Genomic DNA, 24,051 nt, shown 5'->3' on the forward strand with positions numbered 1-24,051 from the left:
ATTCTCTGTAATTCACACTATTAAAACTTTTCTACAACTTCCTTCCCTTCCCACCTGGCACCGAGTTGGCTTATAACCTTGTACTCCAGATATTTTATTGAGGACATTCTATTTTATTGAGGACATTCTATTGCGTACCGACACCTATGCCTAATTCAGCTTGCTCTTGTTTTATTTTCCTCGCATTTCATTTCCTTCTCCATTTATTCCCATGGCTTTAGTTCTGACACCAGGCTACAGCCACTTTTTCCTTGAAGACCTAATCTCAGGAAACTCCTGTCTCTGAGCTTGTGTGCGCTGCTATTTGACCACATACAACTTGTTTTGTGACCCAAATTCTCTACCATTGATGGTTTTCATTCCATTCTGCTCTTTCTTTAAGGCAGTTTTTGTTATTTGCTCTACCTCTGAGCTGCATCCCCAGCCACTTTATGATAGCTTCATGGGGGCTGGAGAAGCCCCATGGGGGCGGATGAAGACGCTCCCGACCAAGCCTCAAGAGTTCCATCTTCGGCACCCAGTTAGTGGAAGAAGAGCACCGACTCCCACAGGAGTCTGACCAGCACACGCACACAATGGCACGTGAGCCCCCCCAATGTTAAATTTGGGGGGAGGGTTTGGGGAAACAGTTGAATTGGAATTATCGTACACTAAAGAAGTATTAAATTGTGCAGATTCATCCCTTAATCTTTCATCTTTTGTAATTTTCACACATTCGGGTTTTTTGTTTTGTTTTGGGTTTTTTGTTTGTTTTTTTCAAATAGGAATCGTTTGCACTGTTTTGTTAACAACCTAAAAATCCCCAGAGGTTACAGGGCTAGCTGTTAATCATTTCTCTTCGGTTAAACATTTTATCCATTCAAACGCCGCTGTGTTCATCACCCCCTCAACTCACATTTCTGAAAGAAAACTCTTAGATTCTACCTGTTGGTGTAAATATATGAACAACTTTAGCCCTACGTAGTGCATGATTTCGCATCCCACTGACGTCGCCTTATGCCCTTGTCTCGCTGTTTTAAGTAAGTTGTCTTTGGAAGGGATGCCTTAATTTTTAGTGTCCCGCAGGGAAGGCGAGGGTTGACACCGCTCAGTGCTCAGCAAACACGTGGGTCGATTTTTATGGATCTGTAGGCACGACTTTCTCCTACACCTCTCCTCTCTTGCCTATTCTTCTCGCGTCCATACGAACTTCTTTGATCATTGGCGGCTCGGTGATTGTGGACAGTTGCTTTTTCGTGTCTCTGTTATCGCTGGACATTTCCCCACGCTAGACCCTTACCTGCAGCTCAGGTGCTTGCTGGGGAATAATTTGGAATGTGCGCCAACTGGAGACTTTTATCTGTACGGAAATCGGCGCGCGTGGCTGCGATTCCGAGCTGTGTGAGTTCCAGGAAACTGGGGCGTAAGGACACCTGTGGGTGGTCTCGCATCTCAGACATGCAGGGAACTGGGTTCGCCTCCTGAGCCTCACGGGCGCCGACAGGTGGAGCCCTTTCCGGGAGAGGAGGTCTGTGTTGTCCACGCAGAGCCACGTGCCTCGCTCCGCCCACAGGTAGCCAGCACAGCCCGGCCTCGCTCGCGCCCCTGCGCCTGCTCGCGGGGGCCTGTGCCTGTGGGCGGGGCCTGCCGCGCGTCACCGCTGACGTACCGCTGGACCCTCGCCGCCGGTCTCGGCCGAACTCAGGAACCCCGGGCCCCGATGCGCACTAAGATGGCTGCTCCGGCTCTAGCCGGTGAGTGGTGAGGGGCGCGGGGCTGCGGCGGTTTGCGGAGCGAGTCTCTCTGAGGGCGCGGATGTCCGACTGGAACCCCGGACCATAGGCACCTGACAGAGTTTTCCGGCTCGCAGGGTTTAGGGGTTCCTGAGGGCGCAGAGGGGGCTGTGGACGGACGGAGGGAGCGAGCCCTAGGGCACGCGGTGGAGAGGCGACGGGTTCGGAGAATTTAGAATTGGCGCCTCCGGGGAGTCTCGGTGCGTCTTGCGGTGCTGCTGGAGTCGGGCGGGATGCTGCTGGGGCGGAGGGTGGGGGAGGGGGCGGGCCAGGGCGCCGGGTGTCACCGGAGCCGCGCTGCCAGCACCTGCTACCGCTCGTGCCTGAGCTGGTGATGCCGGCTCCCCGAAGCCCGTTCGCACTGGTCCTGGCGGGCAGCATGCTGCAGGGGTGCGAAGTAAGAAATATGTCAGTGTGCGGGGCGGCAGAGACCGCTCAGTCCTGGAAGGTAGGACGCTCCACCGCGCCACTCTAAAAAGAAGTGGAAGATAGTAATTGTTTCAACGGCAGTTTTTAGCTGATGTAAATTGTACTGGTAACTGGATAATGTCTTGCAGTTTTAATCTAGGAAGTGTAATAGTGTAGTAACTTGGAAGATTCACTTTCCTCGAGCTGTTTTTGAAACCGTAATTGTAACATTTTTACGTGTTACCATAATTGTTACATTGCTACTAACCCGGCTGTGAAATCAGCATGGAAGTACCTTCTGGCTCTGCGCTTGAATTCCTTAGTATCTGCTGCCTCTGAGGAAAAAGGACATGGTAACTCCTTGGGGCCGCAATACCGGTGTGAGGTTTCGTCAAAACTAGCATGTGGTGTAAACAAAAGAAAATTGACTATTTGTAAGCAGATTCACATTCAAACACGAGTTGAGCACATCTCTGCAGATTTCACAATCTTAATGAGATTCAGTATTTGTCCTAAAAGAGATGAAACTTTGTATTCTTGGAACCTTACGCATTTGACTTTATTATCTCAGGGAATTTGAAATCAGAGATTTTTAAAACATTTTGCACATTCAGCTTTTCTCTTCCTACTCTGGATATCTGTGATTTCTTTCTTTCTTTCTTTCTTTCTTTCTTTCTTTCTTTCTTTCTTGTAGTTATACAATGGTGTTAGATTTTTCAGTCCAATATTATTTGTAGACTATCCAAATTGAAAGTGAGACATTATATTAAACAAATAGTTGCATATGTACAGTACTGGAAGTTTGAAATATTTTGGCTATTTTAATTGTGCATCAATCTTGGTTTCTTCAAAAAGCTTTTTTGCTTTCTAGTTTTTTTTTTTTTTTTTTTTTTTTTGTGAGATGAACAGGGTCTCCCTGTAGCCCCAGCTGACCTGGAACTCACTTTGTAGACCAGGCTGGCCTACCTCTGCCTCCTGAGTGCTGGGATTAAAGGTTGGCACCACTATGCCCAACAATCTAGGTAAAAAATTTTTTAAAGAGATAAATAAATCAGCATTTTGTGTAATATACAATATGCTTTTAGAGTTTTAAAATGGGAAATCTAGCTCGACATGATTGCACACACTTGTAATTCCAGCATGAGGGTAGTTGAGGCAGGAGAATCATGAGTTTGAGGTCAGCCTGAGATACTGGTGAAATCTTTAAGAATTTGTTGGGGCTGGAGAGATATGGCTTAGTGGTTAAGAGCACTGGCTGCTCTAGTAGATGACCTCGGTTTCCAGTTCTGCAACTCCAGGTCCAGGGGATCCCATGCCCTCTTACATACATGCAGGCAAAAGACTTCAAAACACATAACATAAAAATAAATGTAAAAAAAGTGAAATCTGTCCAAGATCCAAATATCTAAACACATGCTGGGCATGGTGGTGCATGCCTGTAATTCCAGCCCTTGGGAGGCAGAGGTAGGTTGATCTCTGTGAGATTGAGGCCAGTCTGGTCCACATAGTGACTTCCAGGTGGGATGGGACTAAGGGGGACCCTGTCAAAAAAAATAAAAAAATAAATAAGCATAAAAAAATTGCTCCTCTTTTAAAAATTTTAAAATTTTTTTAGTTTGTATGTATGAATGTTTTGCCTGCGTGTATGTAAAGTACACCTGTGTCATGCAGTGCCCACGGATGTCAGAAAAGAGCACCAGATTCCCCTGGAACTGGCAGTTGTTAGCCTCTATGTGGGTGCTGGATATTGAACCTCGGTCTTCTCCAAGAACAATCAGTGCTCTTAACCACTCAGCCATCTCTCTAGGCTCAGCCCAACCTTTGTATAGGCTTTTTTACACTAAAAAAAGAGTCAGTTTTATATGCTCTACCAGACCTTTCCTCTGTACACTTGAATCTTATAGAATATTATGGTATTTTGGCGATACTTAAGAGAATTATCTGCTGATTGGTTTGCTTGAGGGCAGATTTTTTTTTTTTTTTGGTATTCCTAGCCAGAGCACCAGATTAACTGCTAACATGGAGGGGAAAATCCCCATGAACTTCTGTTTGTGCATTTCCTTTTTGAATGGCACAGACAAGGAGAAAGACACCATTTTGCCTTCTTAGTGCCAGAAACAAAGGTGCTTTGAACTTTCTCCCCTTCCCTGCAGTATTAAACAGAACAGACATGGATGCCGGATTCTAATGCATTTGCCTGGTAAGGAAGATTAGAGAGGCTGAGGCATAGGCTCAAGAGACTAGTCAAGATGGGAAATAAATTGTGTGCCTAAATCATAGGGAACGGTTTTACCTGAGGCCCAATCTGAATAAATGACAAGTACAAAATAGAAACATTTTACAAATACTGGCCGAGAAAAATTACTGTAATAAGTGCAACTATTGACAGTGCTTTCAGACACTGTAAAAACTTAAGAATTTATTCTTAATGAAGTTTTGTCTATTATAGAAAAAAATGCTAATTTTTAGTCTTAATATGCTTGTTAGATTAAGTCATGAATGTTCTAGAATAAGTGGAGAGTATAGGTATATTGTGCAAAAATATTTAAACTCGATTTATTAGATCCATAAATAAATGGTTGGTGTTTTTCTGAATGTTTCCGCCATTGTTACAAGGTTCACCATGGGAAGTTCATGTACAAATAGTATGTGGGAGTGACACTGATAATATTGCTCCCAAATTAATTACTTAGAAATAGTGATGGGAGCAAGGAATTTCACCTGGAGGCAGAAATTACTTTGTATGAACTTTATCTTAAAAAGCTTCAGCTAGGTTATAAGGAAGGCTCAGGGAAATGGTTATTCTTTATTGCTTAATGAGGAGGATCAGGGTAATTACAGATTCTAGATTTCTAAAGGAAGAAAGAATAACCAGAGCCTTTTGAGATAAAGGAATGAAAATACGTCATGATTGACATAGAGAGGTGCCAAAGCACATAATAGGAACAATAGGGGTGCCTAAGAGGGAGCAAGGGGAGTTCGAGAGCCCATTGTGTTCATTTTGCTCAATAATTTGTCCTTTCAAAAATATTGAACCCCCTTCTGTACACCAAACACTATGCTTGACCCTTGGCATTTTACAAACATCTCTTAAGAGGACAGGGTTCTGTGGTGGTTCCATGAAGTAAATGGAAAATTGGAAACTACTTACAGAGTGAGTAGGGTTTACACTAATTAACTACAAACTATGGATAAACCTATTTTCATTCTTATCCAAATGCATGTCATTATTGTGGTTTATAATTCCTAAAGCCTAATCTCCTACTGAAATTACTATTTCCTCCTATTTTTTATTATGGAAAATAGCAAATATTCCAATTTTTAAGTCTTAAGAGGATCAGTTTAAATTGTTATATTAAAAAGAAACATGACCAGGCTCCATGGCTCACTCCTTTAACAGCGCCTGGGAGGGGAGACAGAGGCACTGCATCTCTGTGAGATTGAGACCAGCCTAGTGTACATGAAGTTCCAGGCCAGCTGGGGCTAAAGGGAAACCCTATCTCAAAACAAGCTAAAAACAAACAAATATATATTCAGCATATGCCTATTTTATCATACATCCCTGTGGGAAGTCTCCAGATCTATTTTTTCTTCTTTTTCCTTGAGACATGGTCTCCTAGGCAGCCCAGGCTGATCTCAAACTCCCAATCCTGCCACAGCCTTGAGTGCCGGGATTATTACATAGGCATTCACCAACATGCCTTTCGGGATTTTCTTCAATGAGATAATTACTGTGACATGATTTTGATTCTACTTTATGCTCAGTGGAATCTGTAGGTTTTGTTGTGGTTTTGTTTTGTTTTTCCATTACTGGGAGTTGAACCCAGGGCCTTCTACATACTAGCCAAGCATTTTACCATGAAGCTATATACAGTCCTGTTTTTCTTTTTTTCTTTATTTTTTATTTCATTATTTTTATTTTAGGTGTATTAGTGTATTGCCTGCATGTGTGTAAGTGCAGCCATGTCATGCAGTGCCTGCGGAGTCAGAAGAGGGCATTAGATCCCCCTGGAACTCTAGTTATCTAGTTACAGTTGTTAGCACCATGTGGGTGTGGGAATTGAACTCAGATCCTCTGCAAAAACAGCCAGTGCTCTTTAATAGCTGAGCCATCTCTCCAACCCTTTATTTTCCATTTATATTTCCTTCCTTGAGAACTCTGCTCAGCCTCTCATCCCATTTTTTGATTAAGTTGGTTTCTTTCTTAGTTTTTTGAGTACCTTGTGTGTTCTAGATAGTAATCCTTTGTCAGATATATAGCTGGCAAAGATTTTCACCTGTTCTGTTAGTTGCTTCTTAACTTACTAAAGTTTCCTTTGCACTACAGAAGCTTTTAAATTTAGTCCCATTTATGGATAACTGGCTTTATTTACTGAGTGGCTAGAGTCCTATTCAGAAAGTCCTTATCTGTACTTATATCTTGAAGAGTTCCCCCTTTTCCCCTAACATTTTCGGAGTTCCAGGTCTTACAGTAAGATCATTGAGCCATGTGGAGTTGATTTGTGCACAGTAAGAGAGAAGGCTCTAGTTTAATTTTTCTATATGTGGACATCCAGTTTCCCCAGTTCCATTTGTTCAAGGGCTTGTCTTCAGCAGTGTTTTGGCATCCTTGTCAGAAATCAGGTGGCTGAAGCTGTGTGGGTTTCTGAGTAGGAAGAAACCTTCTTTGCACTGAGATAATAGGAAGGGTACTTTGAGGGAAAGACCCCATTCATCAAAGGCCCTAGCTTATAAAAATGCAAATTCATGTGAGAGACTGAACTAAGGATGCCATTGAAGGAGCTCTCTGCTCAAAACAACCATCTAGATAGCTGGCTTTTCCCAGATTCTGCCACCAGGGTGCACAGAGCCCACTACAGCTGTAGTAAATGGAACTGGCAACAGAACCAGGCAACATCATCCGCATGGGCTGGGCTTACAGGCCTTTCCTGTCATGTCTTCACTGCCATGATGGACTGTACACACTCAAACTGTGAGCCAAAGTAAACCCTTTCTTCCTTAATTTGCTTTTGTCAGGTATTTTGTCACAGCATGGAGAAGAGTAATGGGTATGGCTACTTTTCCAATTCTTACAGCAATACAGTGTATTTAGAATGTGAATACTTATTTTTATTTTATGTGTATGAGTATTTTGCCTGCATGTAAGTGCACCATATGTGTGCAGTGCCCGCAGAAGCCAGAAGAGACATCAGATCCTCTGGAACTGGAGTTATGGATAGTTGTTAGCCACCATGTGGGTGCTGGGAACTGAAACCAGGGTCCTCTACAAGAACAGCCAGTGTTCTTAACCGATGAACTATCTCTCCAGCTCCAGAAATTTTTAACTGGCAAGATTTGATGGTGAATCCTGGAAGTTAATTGGAATTGACTCTTGTTGGGCATACACATGACAAATTTACAGTGACAAAGCAAAGAGATTTAGTTGGAATCTAGAGAATTTTGAAAACAAGGCTGACAAATATATTATTGTTATTGTTATATTTATGAAACTATGAAATGGTTATGACTAGCATTTTTTAAAAAATGAACTTGAGGGGCTGGAGAGATGGCTCAGCATTTAAGAACACTGGTTGTTCTTGCAGAAGACCCAGGTTCGAATCCCAACACCCACATGGCAGCTAACAGCTGTCCATAACTCCAGTTCCAGGAGATCCAACGACCTCTTCTGTCCTCTGTAGGCATTATGCGACATGGGTGCACTTACCTACATGCAAGCAATACAGTCATACACATAAAATAATAAATAAAAATAAAAAATGGACTTGAATCACAATTATTAGATTACTTTTTTTTTTTTTTTTTTTTTTTTTTTTTTTTTTTTTTTTTGTCTTTTTGAGACAGGATCTCCCTGTAGCCCCAGCTGTCCTGGAACTCACTATGTAGACCAGGATGGCCTTGAACTCACAGAGACCCGCCTGCCTCTGCCTCCGGAGTGCTGGGATTAAAGGCATGCGCCACCACACCCAGCCGTACATTATTCTTTTTTAATGTTTTATTTATTTTTATTTTGTTGCCTTTTTTTTTTTTTTTGGTCTTTTTTGTTTTTTTTCTTTCCAGAGCTCTACCACTGAGCTAAATCCCCAACCCCTTATTATTTTTAGTTTATGTGTATGAATATAAGTGCCTGCATGTGGTAAGTGTACCAGTATCATGCAGTGCCACAGAGGTCAGAAGAGGGTGTTTCTTAAACACCATGTGGGTGCTAGGAATTGAACTCAGGTCCTTTGCAAGAGCAGTCAGTGCTCTTAACCACTAAGCTGTCTCTCCAGCCCCCAGATTATACTATTCTTATAAGAATTGTTTATAAAACTTTTGTTCCAGAGTAAACATGTTAAGTGTGAACCCTGTTTACTAGGGACGTGAGTTAGTAAATTAAGTTTGAAAAATTAAAAAATGACCTCGCATGGTGGCAGCACGCCTTTAATCCCAGCACTTGGGAGGCAGAGGCAGGTGGATCTCTGTGAGTTCAAGGCTAGCGTGGTCTACATAGTGATTTCCAGGCCAGCTGAGGCTACAGGGAGACCCTGTCTCAAAAAAGACCAGAAAAAAAAAAGAAAAAGAAAAAATTAAAAGTATTGTCTTTAAGCACAGAAGAATAACCAAAAGCTTTTGTAACATTTTTAAGTACATCTATCTATACAGCTGCTTATGTGGTTTCTATTTAACTGAGAAGACAATACAGATCATTTAACATGTATTTCCTTGAGAACATCTTAAGTATTTGGTTTATTACATATGTACCAGTAATATTCTATCAGAATCTATGGGGAATACAGAAGTTATATTGTGCCAAATCGCTTTAAAGTGAATATGCTGCCAAAAATTTTGTATTTGTTGTGCTGGAGCCAGAGTTGACACCTCTCACAGCAGTTGATGACCAAGTGAAAAGAAGTACGGTAGACCCAGGGAAGGGTAGTATAAAGCCTCAAGAAAATACTCCCATCCTCCTTCAAGCTTTTACATCTTTGTACCACCCGCCTCTTTGGGCCTTTGCCCCCCGTGTTTCAGCGGTGGCCTGGCAGACTGGATCTCTGGGGGCAGCTGCCTCTTTGGCCCCTGTTTTCCTCCCTGCTCTTTCCCTTAGCTGTCTGTCACTTGCTGCCTTCTTTCAGAAGTAGACGGCATAAATGGGTCCCCTGCTCTAATCACATGACCTGGGATTCCACCACTCCATTTCACATTTTGGATTTTAAAAAGATTTTGGAGAGACCCCTTTTAAAATGCAAATATTCATGGGAGAGATTAGGGCTTGGTAGTCTCTCTTCTCTTCTCTCTCTTTCTCCCCTGCTCCCTCCAGGGTTTCATTATTTAACCCTGCTAGTCTGGAGCTCACAGAGATCTGCTGGTCTGTCTCAAGGAGACGTGCATCACCTTGCCCAATACTTCTTGGTAGCATCTTGACATCCATTAAAGCCTTATTTGGCTAAGAAGAATGAACCTCTGAAAAGTGATACATCTGAAGGATAGTCACATTTATAGTATTTTAATATATTTTTGTGTTTGGATCTAGGACCTTAAGCTTGCTAGGCTTACACTGTTGCTGAGCTGCACTCCCAGCCCAGTTTTTAATTTTCTATGTCTTTTACTGTTATTAGCAGTTAAGATGGAAGGCACCAGAAATCAGGTTTACCTGTGCAGTTTCTCCTAGGGCCTCAGAGGTGGCACTGCAAACACCATTGAAATTCACATTGCCTATGTTATATATATGATCTTGTGTTCTGTAACTGGGTCCTCTCCTGTTTCCTAAAGTTTGTATTAAGTTCTTTTTAAATCAATGGGAAAAAATGCTTTGTGAGCAACTACTTTTTAAAATATATTTTATATGTGTATGAGTGTTTTGCCTGCAGGTATGTAAATGTATCATGTACGTGCAGTTCCCTGGAACTGAAGTTATAGACTATTGTGAGCCATCATGTAGGTGCTGGGAACAGAATCTGGGTCCTCTGCAAGAGCAGCAAGTGCTCTTAACCACCAAGCCATCTATTCTGTGTGTGTGTGTGTGTTTGTTTGTTCGTGGCATGCATATGTGGTGCTTGAGATCAAACCCAGGGCCTTTTGCATGCTAGACAAGTGCTCTGCCTCTGAGACATCCCCCTAAGACTATAGGGTTAGAGGCCTCTGGAATCCTAGTAGTTTTACTCAGTCTTGTTTAAACCCCTGTTACTGACAGTTCCTATTTTAAAGAAAGAATGTGCTTTTGGAAACTGTTGTCAGACAGTCTGATAAAAAGGATGGATACTATTCTAATTGAGTGAAACCAATTTTCACCACTAGGTGGTGGCAGAAAATCGTAAGTTCTGAAAGCAGGCTCATTAGAAAATGTAAAGTTAAGTATGTGCTGTGTAAGAGTAAAGTGAGAGAGAGAAGAAAATCAAAACCTGCGCTGGGGAGGTAGGAGATAAATGCCTCTGGTATTGTGACAAGCAATTCAGAAATTAGAGGTGGAGGAAGCAAATTTATATTATTCTTAGGAAAATATTTTTAAAAAGAAATCTTTGTATTTTATGAAAAAATTGACCTTGTTCTGCTTAGATTTCAGATGCTTCAAGTGTTGTGAACAGAGACTTGTTTGGATTATGTGTTTCTCAGATAGACTGAATAACTACTAACGATGGATAAATGCAAACACATTGGGCAGTTGGAGCTTGCTCAAGACCATTCCATCCTCAGCCCTCAGAAATGGTATTGTATGGACTGCAATACGACTGAGTCAATCTGGGCTTGCCTCAGCTGTTCCCATGTTGCCTGTGGACGGTATATTGCTGAGCACGCACTGAGGCACTTCCAAGAAAGCAGTCATCCTGTTGCGCTGGAGGTGAATGACATGTATGTTTTTTGTTATCTTTGTAATGATTATGTTCTAAATGATAATGCAGCTGGAGACCTGAAGTTCCTACGAAGTACATTAAGTACAATCAAAAGTCAAAATTACCATTGTGCAGTTCGGAGTGAAAGGGTTTTACAGTCTGTTGACACAAGTGACAGTTCTTACTGCTTGCATGATGGCACCCAATCTCTGCCTCAAAATGAAGATCAAATGTGTACTGCCGTCTGGCACAGGAGAAAGATGCTCATGGGTAAAATCTTTCGAACTTGGTTTGAACAGTCACCCATTGGGAGAAAAAAGCAAGAACAATTTCAGGAAAAAGTAGCAAAAAGAGAAGTAAAGAAAAGACAAGAAGAATCAGAGCATGAGGTGAAAGCAGAATTGGAAAGCACGCCTCCAAGGAAGAGTCTACGCTTGCAAGGCCTAGCTGAGTCCACCACGGTAGAGATAGTTCCAGTTCAAGTACCACCACAGACTGCAGCATCGCCAGCCAAAGATAAAGGGGTATTATCTACCTCAGAAGATGTAAAATTTAAAAAAGTAAGTGACTCTTCAGTTAAGCGAAGGCCAGTAGTAACTCCTGGTGTAACAGGATTGAGAAATTTAGGAAATACTTGCTATATGAATTCTGTTCTTCAAGTACTGAGCCACTTGCTTATTTTTCGACAATGTTTTTTAAAGCTTGATCTGAACCAGTGGCTGGCTGTGACTGCTAGTGATAAGACAAGAACTTGCAAGCATTCCCCTGTCACAGACACAGTAGTACATCAAATGAATAAAGGCCAAGAAAAAGATAAAGGCTTTGTTTGCTCCAGACATCCAAGCTTATCTGGCCTAAGTGGTGGAGCATCAAAAGGTAGAAATATGGAACTTATTCAGCCAAGGGAGCCGAGTTCACAATACAGTTCTCTATGTCATGAATTACACACTTTGTTCCAAGTCATGTGGTCTGGAGAGTGGGCCTTGGTCTCACCATTTGCTATGCTACACTCAGTGTGGAAACTAATTCCTGCTTTTCGTGGTTATGCCCAACAAGATGCTCAGGAATTTCTTTGTGAACTTTTGGATACAATACAACGTGAACTAGAAACAACTGGTACCAAGTTACCAGCTCTTATTCCCACTTCTCAAAGAAAACTTATTGAACACGTTCTGAATGTTGTAAATAACATTTTTCATGGACAACTTCTTAGTCAGGTATGGATTTCTTAAAATTTTTTCTTAGGGAATTCAAACAAATTTCTATATCTATGCGTATGTGTATGAGCCTTCATGAGTATATGTGCACCACATGTGTGTAGGAACCTGTGGAGCCTAAGAAGAAGGTGTTGGATCCCCTAAACAGGAGTTACAAGCAGTTGTGAACCACCATGTGGATATTGGGAACTGAACCTGGGTCCTCTGCAAAGCTAGAAGTACTCCTAACCACTGAGCCATCTCTTTAGCTCCATTTTAGGAATTTTTTTTTTTGAGACAGGATCTTCCTGCAGCCCTAGCTGGCCTAGAACTTGCTATGTAGACCAGACTGGCCTCGAACTCACAGTGATCCACCTGCCTCTGCCTCCTGAGTACTGGGATTAAAGATGTATCTCACCACTCCCAGTTTCTTAGAGAATTCTTAAAGTGTACCCTAAAAATATATATTCTGTATATATCTAGTGTATGAAAGTTTGTGCCATTTTTTAAATCAAAATAGATTCCTTTTATAAATGTGCAAAGAAGTCAGCCTATTCCTTTAGAGTTCTTTATGAACTATTGGAAATACCTGTATATTCATGAAATCAAAAGCTTTTTGAGGGAGGAGAATAAATCAAGGAGCCAAACTTTATACTAGATTCCTTCTCTGAAAGGTTAGGAAAGGGGGTGGAGCTTAATCCAAGAGGGAACAGATTTAGTGGTGTTGCTCTATTGAGAATGGTGCACCTGTGAGCAGTTTCATGGCTGTGGGAATGGTAGCCCTGGGGACCTCCTATAAAAAGCCAAAGGGTCAGTCTTTAACAGTTAGGGAAATTGTAAGGTAAATAAATGTGATTTCATTTAGATTAATCATTCTAAATAGTTCCTCTTTATGTTAGTTACTTCTGTAACAATTTCCCTTCTGAAAAGGTGAGTTTCAAAAACCAAAGTCCATCTAATTTAATGGTTCTGTGTAATGAGTAACTGGACATAAGGCTCTCTACCCTCCCATAGCACACAGCTTCCCTTTTCATGTAACTGAGGCAATTAGGCATTTAGGTCATATCCCTCTACCTGCACATCTGCCTCTGTCTTTCATTTCAGCTTTCCCCTGCAAATACCACCTTTCGTTTGTGTAGCACTCTTTCTAAAATGTTGCTTAAGTACTTCAGATACAATTCTTCTTTGTCTTTATTTATTTTATTTTTAAATTTTTATATGTATGAGTGTTTTGTCTGCTTGTAAGTTCACCCATGTCATGTAATGCCTGGGAGGCCAGAAGAGGGCATCAGAATCCCTAGAACTGGAGTTAGGGACAGTTGTTAGCCACTATGCTCTGTGGGTGCTGGGAACTGAACCTAGGTCCTCTGCAAAGCAACCAATGCTCATAACCGCTGAGACATTTAATCAGCCTGTTCCTTTTGTTTGTTTCTTTTGTTTTTTCTTTTTTAAACTTGCTTCTTTTTTAATTAAAAAAAATTTTTTTATTTTATGTGTATGCGTGTATTACCTGCATGTAGATCAGTGCACCCATGTCGTGCAATGCCTGTGGAGGTCAGAAGAGGCTGTCGGATCCCCTCGGACAGGAGTTACAGACAGTTGTTAGCTGCCATTTGGGTGCTAGGATTTGAACCTGGGTCTTCTGCAAGAACAACCAGTGCTCTTAACTGCTGAGCCATCTCTCCAGCCCCTTATTTTGTTTTTTTGAGACAGGATCTGACTTTGTAGCCCAGGCTGGCCTTGAATTTGCAGTCTTGCTGCTTCAGCATCCTAAGTGTTGCGATAACAGGGTACGTGCCATGACTCTTGGTGACATAATTCTTCTTGAGGAAACTATGCAGTGTATTTGAGTCTATTTCAAAAATGTAAAGCCTCTACAATGAAGCCAGGTGTGGTGGCCCATGCCTTTTAGTCCCAGGACTCCGGAGCCAGAGGCAGGCGAATCTCTGCCAGTTCATGGCCAGCCTGGTCTCCCTAGTGAATCCAGGCCACCAGCTTTGGCTACAGAGAGACCCTGTCCCAAAACAACAACAAAAAGAAAACAAAAAGATTCTACAATGTGAGCTGGTGAGGTGGCTTGGCTGCCAAGCCTGACCATCTGAGTTCAATCCCAGGAACTCACAAGGGGGAAGGAAAAAAACTGACTTCCACAGGTTGCCCTCTGATGTCTGCATGTGTGCTGTGGCATATGCACACAAATAATAAATGTAAAAAAATTTTTTTGAAGAAAAAAAAAGTACACAAAGTTGTCAAAAAAAAGTGATGAGATATGGGAGGTGTTGGAGGGGAGGGAGTGGGCATGGATTTGATCAAAACGCCGTATATGTACATATGAAATTCTCAATAAAGTTTTTTTTCTAAAGTTAAAAAAAATTTTTTTTGAAGATTCTACACCTGCCAGTTAGCAAACAAGGATCACACTTTGTTTTGTGAAACCTTATTTTTCTGTTTATTTCTGTCATTTCTATATAAAAATCTTCAAAATATACTACGTATATAATATATAATTGTAGAAAACCTCTATGTGCAAGAAATATACACAGAAGAAAGTAAGCCATTCCTTAATCAGAGGGTCTCCCTATACCCCCAGCTGGCCTGGAACTCACTATGTAGACCAGGCTAGCACAGAGATCCGCCTGCCTCTGCCTCCTGCGTACTGGGAATAAGGGCATGTGCTACCATGCCCGACAAGTTGTAATAATTTTCAGTTATTAAAAATATTTGATCATTCTTTTCAAAACATTTCTATGTCTGCTAGATACCTGTTCACACCCTAGCTTATCTACCTATTCGCTGATTTGGAGACTAATTTTATTTTTCCCATTATGTAATAAAAAAGTATTTCTTCTGATGTTTTCCTTATGAAGCATCCTAAAATTACTTTATCAAAAGGTAAAAGAGTTGCTTTGATACTTAATGACACATTTCTTTTTAGAAAGTTATATTTCCAATAGTGTGAGAATGGCTGAGTGCTTGATTTTTTTTTTCATTTATTTGTGAATTTTAAAATTAATAAAAAACATTTTGCTTTTCTTTGGGGCCTCACACTCTGCTACTGAGCCATATACCTCAAGCCTCTTTTTTTTTTTTAAATATTTTTATTTTATGTGTACGAGTGTATTGCCTGCATGTATGTGAGTGCACCCGTATCGTGCAATGCCACAGAGGTCAGAAGAGGGCTTCGGACTCCCCTGGAACTGGAATCAAGGACGGTTCATAGCTGCCATGTGGGTGCTGGGAATTGAACCCAGGTCCTCTGCAAGAGCAGTCAGTGCTCTTAACCACTGAGCCATTTCTCCAGACCAAGCCTCTTTTCTGTTTAAACATTTACATCTAAAATCTGTATTGGAGTTGGCTTATTTTGGTGCCCGAGGCTTCTATGAAAGAGTTGCTCTGCAATGTCTTGTGTAATGGGGAGATAATTTACTTATAGTGTCTTCAGTTATATGTGTGCTGGATTGGCAGAATGAAATGCCCTAATTGTTAAATTGCCCCTAGAAGTTCTTAGAAGTACTCTTATATTTTTGTGGGGGGGAGGTGGTTGTTCATTCAACTATATCCCTAACTGTGCCATGGTTTTTATATTTTGATAGGGTCCTTTTGTTTTCTCTTGTGCTGGAGACCTAATCTAGGACCTTGTACTAGGCAAGTGCCCTATCATTGAGCCAAATACCCAACCCCTTGGAGAGGGATTTTAATGTGATGTTTAAGTGAGAATGTGACATAATTATCTTACATGTATTATCTTTGGAATTATTAGTTGATAGGGCTTTGAAATCTGAATAATGAAAATATGAATGGCATTTCACTAATACTATGCTTAAGATACTGGATTGAGTACTGGATTATCCCAGTACTCTGGAGGCTAAGGCAAGAGGATTACAAATTCTAGGCTAGCCTGACTTAAGGAAAAAATAAAACAAAACACCTCCCCCACACCTCCAAATAAAAAGTGGTTAGACTATAACTGAGTATGTGTTTAGCATGTGAAAGGCCCTAGGCTAAATCGTCAACACAAAGAAATTAAAACGTTGGGGGCTTGAGAGATGGCTCAGAGGTTAAGAGCACTGGTCCTTACAGAGGACCCATTTGGTTTCCAGCACCCACATGGCAGCTAACAACCGTCTGTAACTCCAGTTCCAGGGGATCTGATGCCCTCTTCTGGTCTTCACCAGCATTGCACAGTATGGATGTACTTATACATGCAGGCCCAATGCTCATACACATAAAATTAAAAAATATTTTTTAAAAATTAAAAGATTAAGAGGATTTTGGGAAAGAAAATCAGTGAACAGCAGGGTATGGTGGCTTACATTAGTAATCAGAGCACTTGGGAGGCTGAGTAGAAAGACTGTCATGAGTCAAGGACAGCCTTGGTTACTTAGTGAGTTCCAGGCTAACCTAGCCTAGCCTACAGTGTGAGACATTGTCTCAGAATCCAAAAACAAACAAAATGGGTGAAGGATGAGGGAGGAAAAGATGACAAACCTAAAGTCTAATGACATACATGTAAGTAAACATACAAATATGTACACATACATATGTATCTATTAAATGAGCCTGTTTTGTTTTTCCCCTAATTCTAGACTACTGTTGGAGCTTTTTGATGGGCCAGTAATTCAAGTCCACCATTTATGAGTTTAATGACAATCTTTAAAAAGTTTTTAAAATATTTTTATTTATAATGTATATGAGTGTATTTCCTGCATGTGTGTAAGTGCAACCATGTCATGCAGTGCCCAGGGAAGTCAGAACAAAGTATAGGATCCCTTGGAACTGGGGTTAGATATGGTTGTTAGCTGCCATGTGGGTGCTAGGAATTGAACCTGGGTTCTCTACAAGAGCAGTCAGTGTTTGTAACTGCTGAGCCATCTCTCCAGCTCTAATTTTTTTTTAAATTACATTTTAAAAATTACATTTGTGCACATCTGTGAGTTGTATGGGTGTGTAGAGGTTGCAGAGTAACTTATGGAAGTCACTTCTCTCCTCCTACCACATGGATCCCAGGAATTGAACTCGGGTTATCTGGCTTAGCAGCAAATGGTTTTACCCACTGAGACAGTCCTGATGGCAGTCTTTTTAGAGAAAAAAAAAATGATAATAAATATTTCCTGACAAGAATATATTTAGAATTCTTTTTTTCAGGAGGGGGGGTGTCTTTTTTTTTTTGTAGCCCCTGCTGGCCTTGAACTCACAGAGATCTGCCTGCCTCTGGCTCCCAAGTGCTGGGATTATAAATGTGCACTACCACACCTGGCTTTTTTTTTTTGGTCTTTTTTGAAATGGGGTCTAGAGTCCCTATGTAGACCAGGGTGGTCTCCATCTCAGAGATCTGCCTGCCTCTGCCTCCTGAGCACTGGGATTAAAGGCATGTGCCACCATGCCCAGCCTTTATTCAGAATTCTAATGGTGCATTTTCTGTTTATTTAGTGGCAGTGAGCTCTAGTGAAAGGAGTTAAGGTTTGACAGAAAGACTGTAATCAGTGGAATATTTTTCTTTGCAGGTTACATGTCTTTCATGTAACAACAAATCAAATACCATAGAACCATTCTGGGACTTGTCACTGGAATTTCCAGAAAGATACCAATGCAGTGGAAAAGATACTGCCTCCCAGCCATGCCTGGTTACAGAAATGTTGGGCAAATTTACCGAAAAAGAAGATTTAGAAGGAAGAATCTATGTATGTGACCACTGTAACTGTGAGTACAGACGATATGTTCTTTGCGCTTTTGTAAGATTAAGAAAGTGGAGGAAGCTAGAAGAAATTCCTAAGTAACAGCTATGAAAATTTTTTAGTTCCTCAGAAAAATCAGGCTAGACATTTCTATTTCACAGTCATCATTTATGGAATGTTTTTGTCTTATTAATGACATTAAAATTTTTCTTGATCTTATAGTTATTTATGGAGAGAAGACATTCACAAAATAAGAAATTTAGGGCTGGCAGTGTGATTCAGTGGTGGAGTGTTTACCTAGGATGTGTAACCCTGGATTTGATCCCCACACAAAGGAAAGAAGTTTAAATAATTTGATATAGAGCATAATAAAGTGGCAAAAAGGAATAGTAAATGTCATGAAAATGAGAAGTTTGCTTATGAAATTATTTTGCTATATATCAAAACATTGATGTATAGATCTACATATCAAAATATTGTGTATAGATAATACTGTTTTTTTCCTACATGTTTATCAGAAAATAGTATAACATTAGCTAGACTGCTGCTGTGGAGAATGGCTTCATAAAAAAACAAGATTTACTCAAAACCATCTCTCAGCTGTTCTAGTTGCTGTGGGGGGAGGTAAAGACCCTTTTATAAAGTGTTCATATTCCAAGCAGAGGAATAGACATAATTGAGATTCTGTAGAAGTGCTCTTAGAACAGAAGTACCATGAAAGGTGGAACCGTCTGAACACCCTCTTCCAAGGAAACAGTGCATAAGCCATGGCAGGTCTGCTGGGCAGTTTCCTCTGTTGGGACACATGGCACTTTAGTGTTCTGTTCTGTATGTTAAAGCATTTTGTCTCAAAAAAATGATTCTAAAACTTCAGATATTTTTTGGCAGTGCTAGGGATCAAACCAAGGGCTTCATGCATACTAGGCACGTACCCTAACATTGAATTTCATCCCTAGGCCAAAAAAACTTTTATCAGAAAAGAAACGCATTCCTGGACTGAAGAGATGTCACACTGATAGTTTTCTAGAACTGCTGAAAGATATTTTTATACTGCATATAGTCTAATGTGAACTGTATTATAATAGTCTAAAATGTATAAGATTTTAGAAAAAAAATAGGCCTTTGTCAGATTTGTTGTGATGAATTTTTCCCCTTTAGACATAAACATAAATAGTCCCAAATATTTTCATCACCAAATTTTGTGGAATACAAATATTATATATGTAGAATATGGATTTATACCAATTTGTAAATTCACGGAGACTTCCAAATACAAGCCTAGAAAAGCTGCTTTAATACATGAAGGCAAATGTTGAAAAGAAGTTGGAGTTTACATCCCTTGTCAAGACATGTATGTACTGTGTGCTTTAGAGGACAATCCAAAGGTGAGATTGGGCATTTGGCCACAGCTGGATACCTGGCTTTTGGGCATTGACCTTGGAGGAAAGGCTTCTAGTAGCCAGTGGAACTGGCCTAGAGCTGGCTGATTCTGCCTCCTCCATGAGAAGCAGCTGCTGTTCTTGTTGGGGCCAGAGTTGTTGGACAAGTCAAAGGACAGCTGCTGTACATCAAGAGCAAGCTTCAGTAGGAAATGATCCAGTCAGAAATGACAGGCACAGCCCCTAAGCAGACCACTAGAGAAGCAGAGGGGACAAGAATCCCAAGTTCAACTTGCTAAAAAGGACAAAAGACACTGAAGGAGGAAGCCCTAGGATGCACCCCACCATGGCTGTGGTGAAGCCAAGGAGGTGAAGGAGTGTTTTGGGCAGCATACCTGTGCCCCTGGGGGCTTGATTAGCCTTAGAAAGTGAACTGACCACACATTTTAAAAAGTTTGGGCAATGTATATTAAAATATGTGTAGGGGAGAATTTTAACTTTTTCTGCTGTCATGCAGTACCCACAGAGGTCAGAAGAGGACATTGGATCCCCTGAAACTGGAGTTGCAGAAGATTGTTAGCTGCTGTGTGGTCGCTGGGAACCGAATCCTGGTCTTCTGCAAGAGCAGCCAGCACTCTTAGCTGCTGAGCCATCTCTCTGGCCCCTCAAGTCTACTTGTATAGCAGTATACCAAATTCTATTTCAACTGCAAGATCATTATTAAGTCCTATACTAATTTTCATGTCTAACTTAACTGCTTGTATTTTAAGTTGTGCACTGGTTTCTTGAGGGCAAAGCCCATGCTTATTATCTCTAGCGTAGTACTGTGCTGTAACACAGTGCATGTTTTTCCAGTTCATGTCTGAGTTGTGTGAATATAGGTTAGTCATCTTTTCCTTGTACTTTTAACTTGCTTTTCATTCTTTGGTATTTTAGCAAAGCGTAGAAAGTTTTCGACAAAACCAGTTGTACTCACAGAAGCCCAGAAACAGCTTATGATATGCCACCTACCTCAGGTTCTCAGACTACACCTCAAACGATTCAGGTTAGTAGTTATTAGTACCATCTGCCTATCAGTTACACAAATAACTTGGTCATTCCTTCTGTTTAAGATACTTTAAAACTTAAAAGCACACATATGATGGATTAATTTTTTTTTTTAAATTTTATGTATGAGTGTTTTGCCTGCATGTATGTAGGTACACCACATGCATGCAGTGCCTGAGGAGGCCAGAAGAGGGTGTTGGATCCCCTGGAACTGGAGTTACAGATGGTTGTTAGCTGCCATGTGGGTGCTGGGAAACAAACCCTGGTCCTCTGCGGGAACAGCAAGTGCTCTTAACTGCTCAGCTATCTCCCAGTCCGTTTTTTTGGTGTGCTTTTGTTTTTGTTTTTTGAGATAGGGTCTCTCTGTAGCCCCAGCTGACCTGGAACTCTGTATAAAAACCAGGCTGGCAGATCTCACCAGATCTCACAGAGCTCTGTCTGCCTCTGCCTCCTGAGTGCTGGGATTGAAGGAGTGCACCCACCATGCCCAGCCCTACGTATTAAATGTTAATACCATATACTTGGCTAGTCCTATGACTTATAAATCTTTTCAAGGAAAAAACCTTAGGGGCCTGGAGAGATGGCTCAGTGGTTAAGAGCATTGGCTGCTCTTGCAGAGGACCAGGGTTCGATTTTCAGCACCCACGTGGTCTGTAACTCCAGTTTCAGGGGACCCGATACCCTCTTCTGACCTCCATGGGCACTGCATGACATGGATACTCATATGCTGGTAATACACTGATACACATAAAATAAAAATAATTTTAAAAAAGTAGTCTTTACCCTTGACCAAAAAAATACCATCCATGTTCAATAACTGAGTTGTTTTATTACTGTTTTTTTGAGACAGGGCCAGGCTGGCCTGGAACTTTTTATATCCCAGGCTGGCATTGAACAGAGTATCCTCTTTCCTTAGCTTACTGAGCAAACGAGGGTAAAGAATGTGTAACCCAGCCCAGCAGCATCGTTGGCTAAATGTGAATTTAATTCTGCTTATTGTGTTTAATATTTAGGTATATTTTTTAAGGCATGGTGGCACACGCCTTTCGTCCCAGCACTTGGGAGGCAGAGGCTGATCTCTGTGAGTTCAAAGCCAGCCTGGTCTACATAGTGAGTTCTAGGCCAGCTTGGGCTACAGGGAGACCGTCTCAAAAAGATCAGAAAAAGAAAAAATTAATCTGTAATTTGTGTATTTTACCCAGTTACTTTGTGTTTGAAAAATAATAATCAAAAATACAGCTCATAAGATGGCTCAGTGGGTAAAGGCACCTGCTGCCAAGCCTGATGACCTGAGCTCAGTCCACAGGACCCACATGCACATGAGATCTGTTGCTAGATCTAGACTTAGTATATAGTAATCTTCCTTTGATTTTGCTGATTATTTTACTTTATTCACAGATGGTCAGGACGTAATAACCGAGAGAAGATTGGCGTTCATGTTGTCTTTGAGGAAATCTTAAACATGGAGCCCTATTGCTGCGGGGAGACCCTGAAATCCCTCAGATCAGAATGCTTTATGTATGACTTATCTGCTGTAGTAATGCACCATGGGAAAGGATTTGGCTCAGGACACTATACTGCCTACTGCTACAATTCTGAAGGAGGTATAGACAAGAAAAAAAATTTTATCTTGGGGTAGATTTGGAAGCTTGTGTTCAGATTTTAGCAATTTGGCCATGAAATCATCTTGAGCAAAGCCATCTGACCACTTTTCTTTCTAGACAAATGCTCTCTGCTGGTTTAAAGGGAGAGCAGGTTTGGAATTTTTTTTTAATGTATTTTTATTTTGTGTTCGGAGTGTATTGCCTGCATGTGTTTAAGTGTACCCATGTCATGCAATGCCTGTGGCCTGTGGAGGTCAGAAGACGGGAGTCAGATCTCCTGAAACTGGAGTTACAGACAGTTGTTAGCCACCACGTAGGTGCTGAGAATTTAACCCAGGTCCTCTGCAAGAGCAGCCAGTGCTCTTAACCACTGAGCTATCTCTCCAGCCCCATGTAAATTGTTTAGTTAAGGGCTATGGGTACAGAATAATGAAGACAGTTATAATTAACAAAAAGTCAGATAGTCCATTTTTATCTGAACATCAAGAGCAGGACCCTATGGTTACTGGTGTATTTCAGTTTATTTTATATACATATATATATATATATAAATATTTTTTTTTTTTTTATTGAGACAGGGTCTCCCTGTAGCCCCAGCTATCTTGGCACTCACTATGTAGACCAGGCTGGCCTTGAACTCAGAGATCCGCCTGCCTCTGCCTCCTGAGTGTTGGGATTAAAGGTGTATGCCACCATGCCCGGCTCTATTATTTTTATGTATATATGTGTATTGCCTGCATGTAGGTAAGTGTACCCGTGTCTTGCAATGCCCATGGAGGTCAGAAGAGGATGTCAGATCCCGTGGGACTGGAGTTACGGAGTTACGGACAGTTGTTAGCTGCCATGTGGGTGCTTGCCATGTGGGTGCTTGGATTTGAACCTGGGTCTTCTGCAAGAACAGCTGATGTTCTTAACCACTGAGCCATCTCCCCAGCCCCTCAGTTTATTTTTACAGAGCAGGTTATCTAATGATCTGGAAGATCAGATATTTGGAAGAGTTCAAATGTAACATACAAAGATAACTTTCATTTGCCATCTCCCGTAAGTGCCTGGACTGAGGCTTTACGTTTTCTTTCCCATTTTGGTACCTATCCATTGAAAAAGAACCACACAGACAACAAACAGTATAGATAAAAAAAAAGAAAGTGTAATCTGCAAAAGAAATTCATACAACTTTACCAAGAGTTTAGATGTACACTGTGCTTTATGATTAGTGGTGAAAGTATTACTTGACGTTCCACTGGTTTATTTCATCTTATTTTGGCTAATCCTTTTACACTCACTAAATTCTGTTAACTCCAAACTAGGAAAATAGGTTATTCAGTGTAACATACACCTGAGTTATTAGCTATTACTTTTCCTTCAGGAAATACTCCCATTTTCAGTTTAACAGCCTTTTGTAGTAGAAAATTTTGATGTTTTTACCAACATCCTATTTCTGTTCTCTAGGGTTCTGGGTACACTGCAATGATTCCAAGCTAAGCATGTGCACTATGGATGAAGTACGAAAGGCCCAAGCTTATATCTTATTTTATACTCAGCGCCTTACTGAGAATGGACATTCTAAACTCTTGCCTCCTGAACTCCTGCCTAATAGTCAACATCCCAGTGAAGAAACTGATACCTCTTCTAATGAAATCCTTAGCTGATCCAGACAGTTGGGCTTTCTTCCTGTTATTTGTATATATACTTTTTAAATGGGCTGACTTAACAATGTTGAGCTTCATTGTTTTTATTTTTTTAATTATGATCAGTGGCATGCTATGTTTATACATTTTGTATTTAACTACAAGTTTTGTTTGTTCTTTTTGTTTTTTTTTTTTTTTTTTTTACAGAGATGAGCTATAAATATTGTAGGTAACTAAACTTTTTTCAATTATTTGAGTTTTATACTTTTAGTGTTTACCTCAGACTAGTATTACCTCTTAAATTTTGATGTCTTAATTACCTCAGATCATGAGTTTGTGCAATCTGCCAAAGGAATTCAGGTGGCATCATTTTATATACATTATTTATCTTTGTAGATTTTTTTTCTATATAGTCTAAATATGTGGAAAAGTTGCTTTCTTCAAAATAGTCTTACTCAAAAAAAAAAAAATCCATTTGTATGCTGAAGTCAGTTCTGCCCCCTTGAAGGTAAACATAATCCCAGCACTTGGGAGG

The 24,051-nt window shown here is 40.8% G+C and overlaps 1 protein-coding gene across 1 annotated transcript; it reads left to right on the forward strand.

The window, feature by feature from the left end:
* Positions 1-1,612: 1,612 nt before the first annotated feature.
* On the forward strand, positions 1,613-23,677 carry Usp44 (ubiquitin specific peptidase 44). Its single transcript, XM_008832071.3, has 6 exons — positions 1,613-1,733; positions 10,713-12,204; positions 17,688-17,883; positions 20,174-20,282; positions 21,683-21,888; positions 23,338-23,677. Exons 2-6 carry the CDS (start codon positions 10,792-10,794, stop codon positions 23,535-23,537), a joined length of 2,124 nt encoding a protein of 707 aa, XP_008830293.1. The 5' UTR covers positions 1,613-1,733; positions 10,713-10,791; the 3' UTR covers positions 23,538-23,677.
* Positions 23,678-24,051: the final 374 nt, after the last annotated feature.

This window comes from Nannospalax galili, unplaced genomic scaffold, assembly GCF_000622305.1.
Source record: "Nannospalax galili isolate Female #2095 unplaced genomic scaffold, S.galili_v1.0 scaffold734, whole genome shotgun sequence".
Lineage (NCBI taxonomy): Eukaryota > Metazoa > Chordata > Mammalia > Rodentia > Spalacidae > Nannospalax > Nannospalax galili.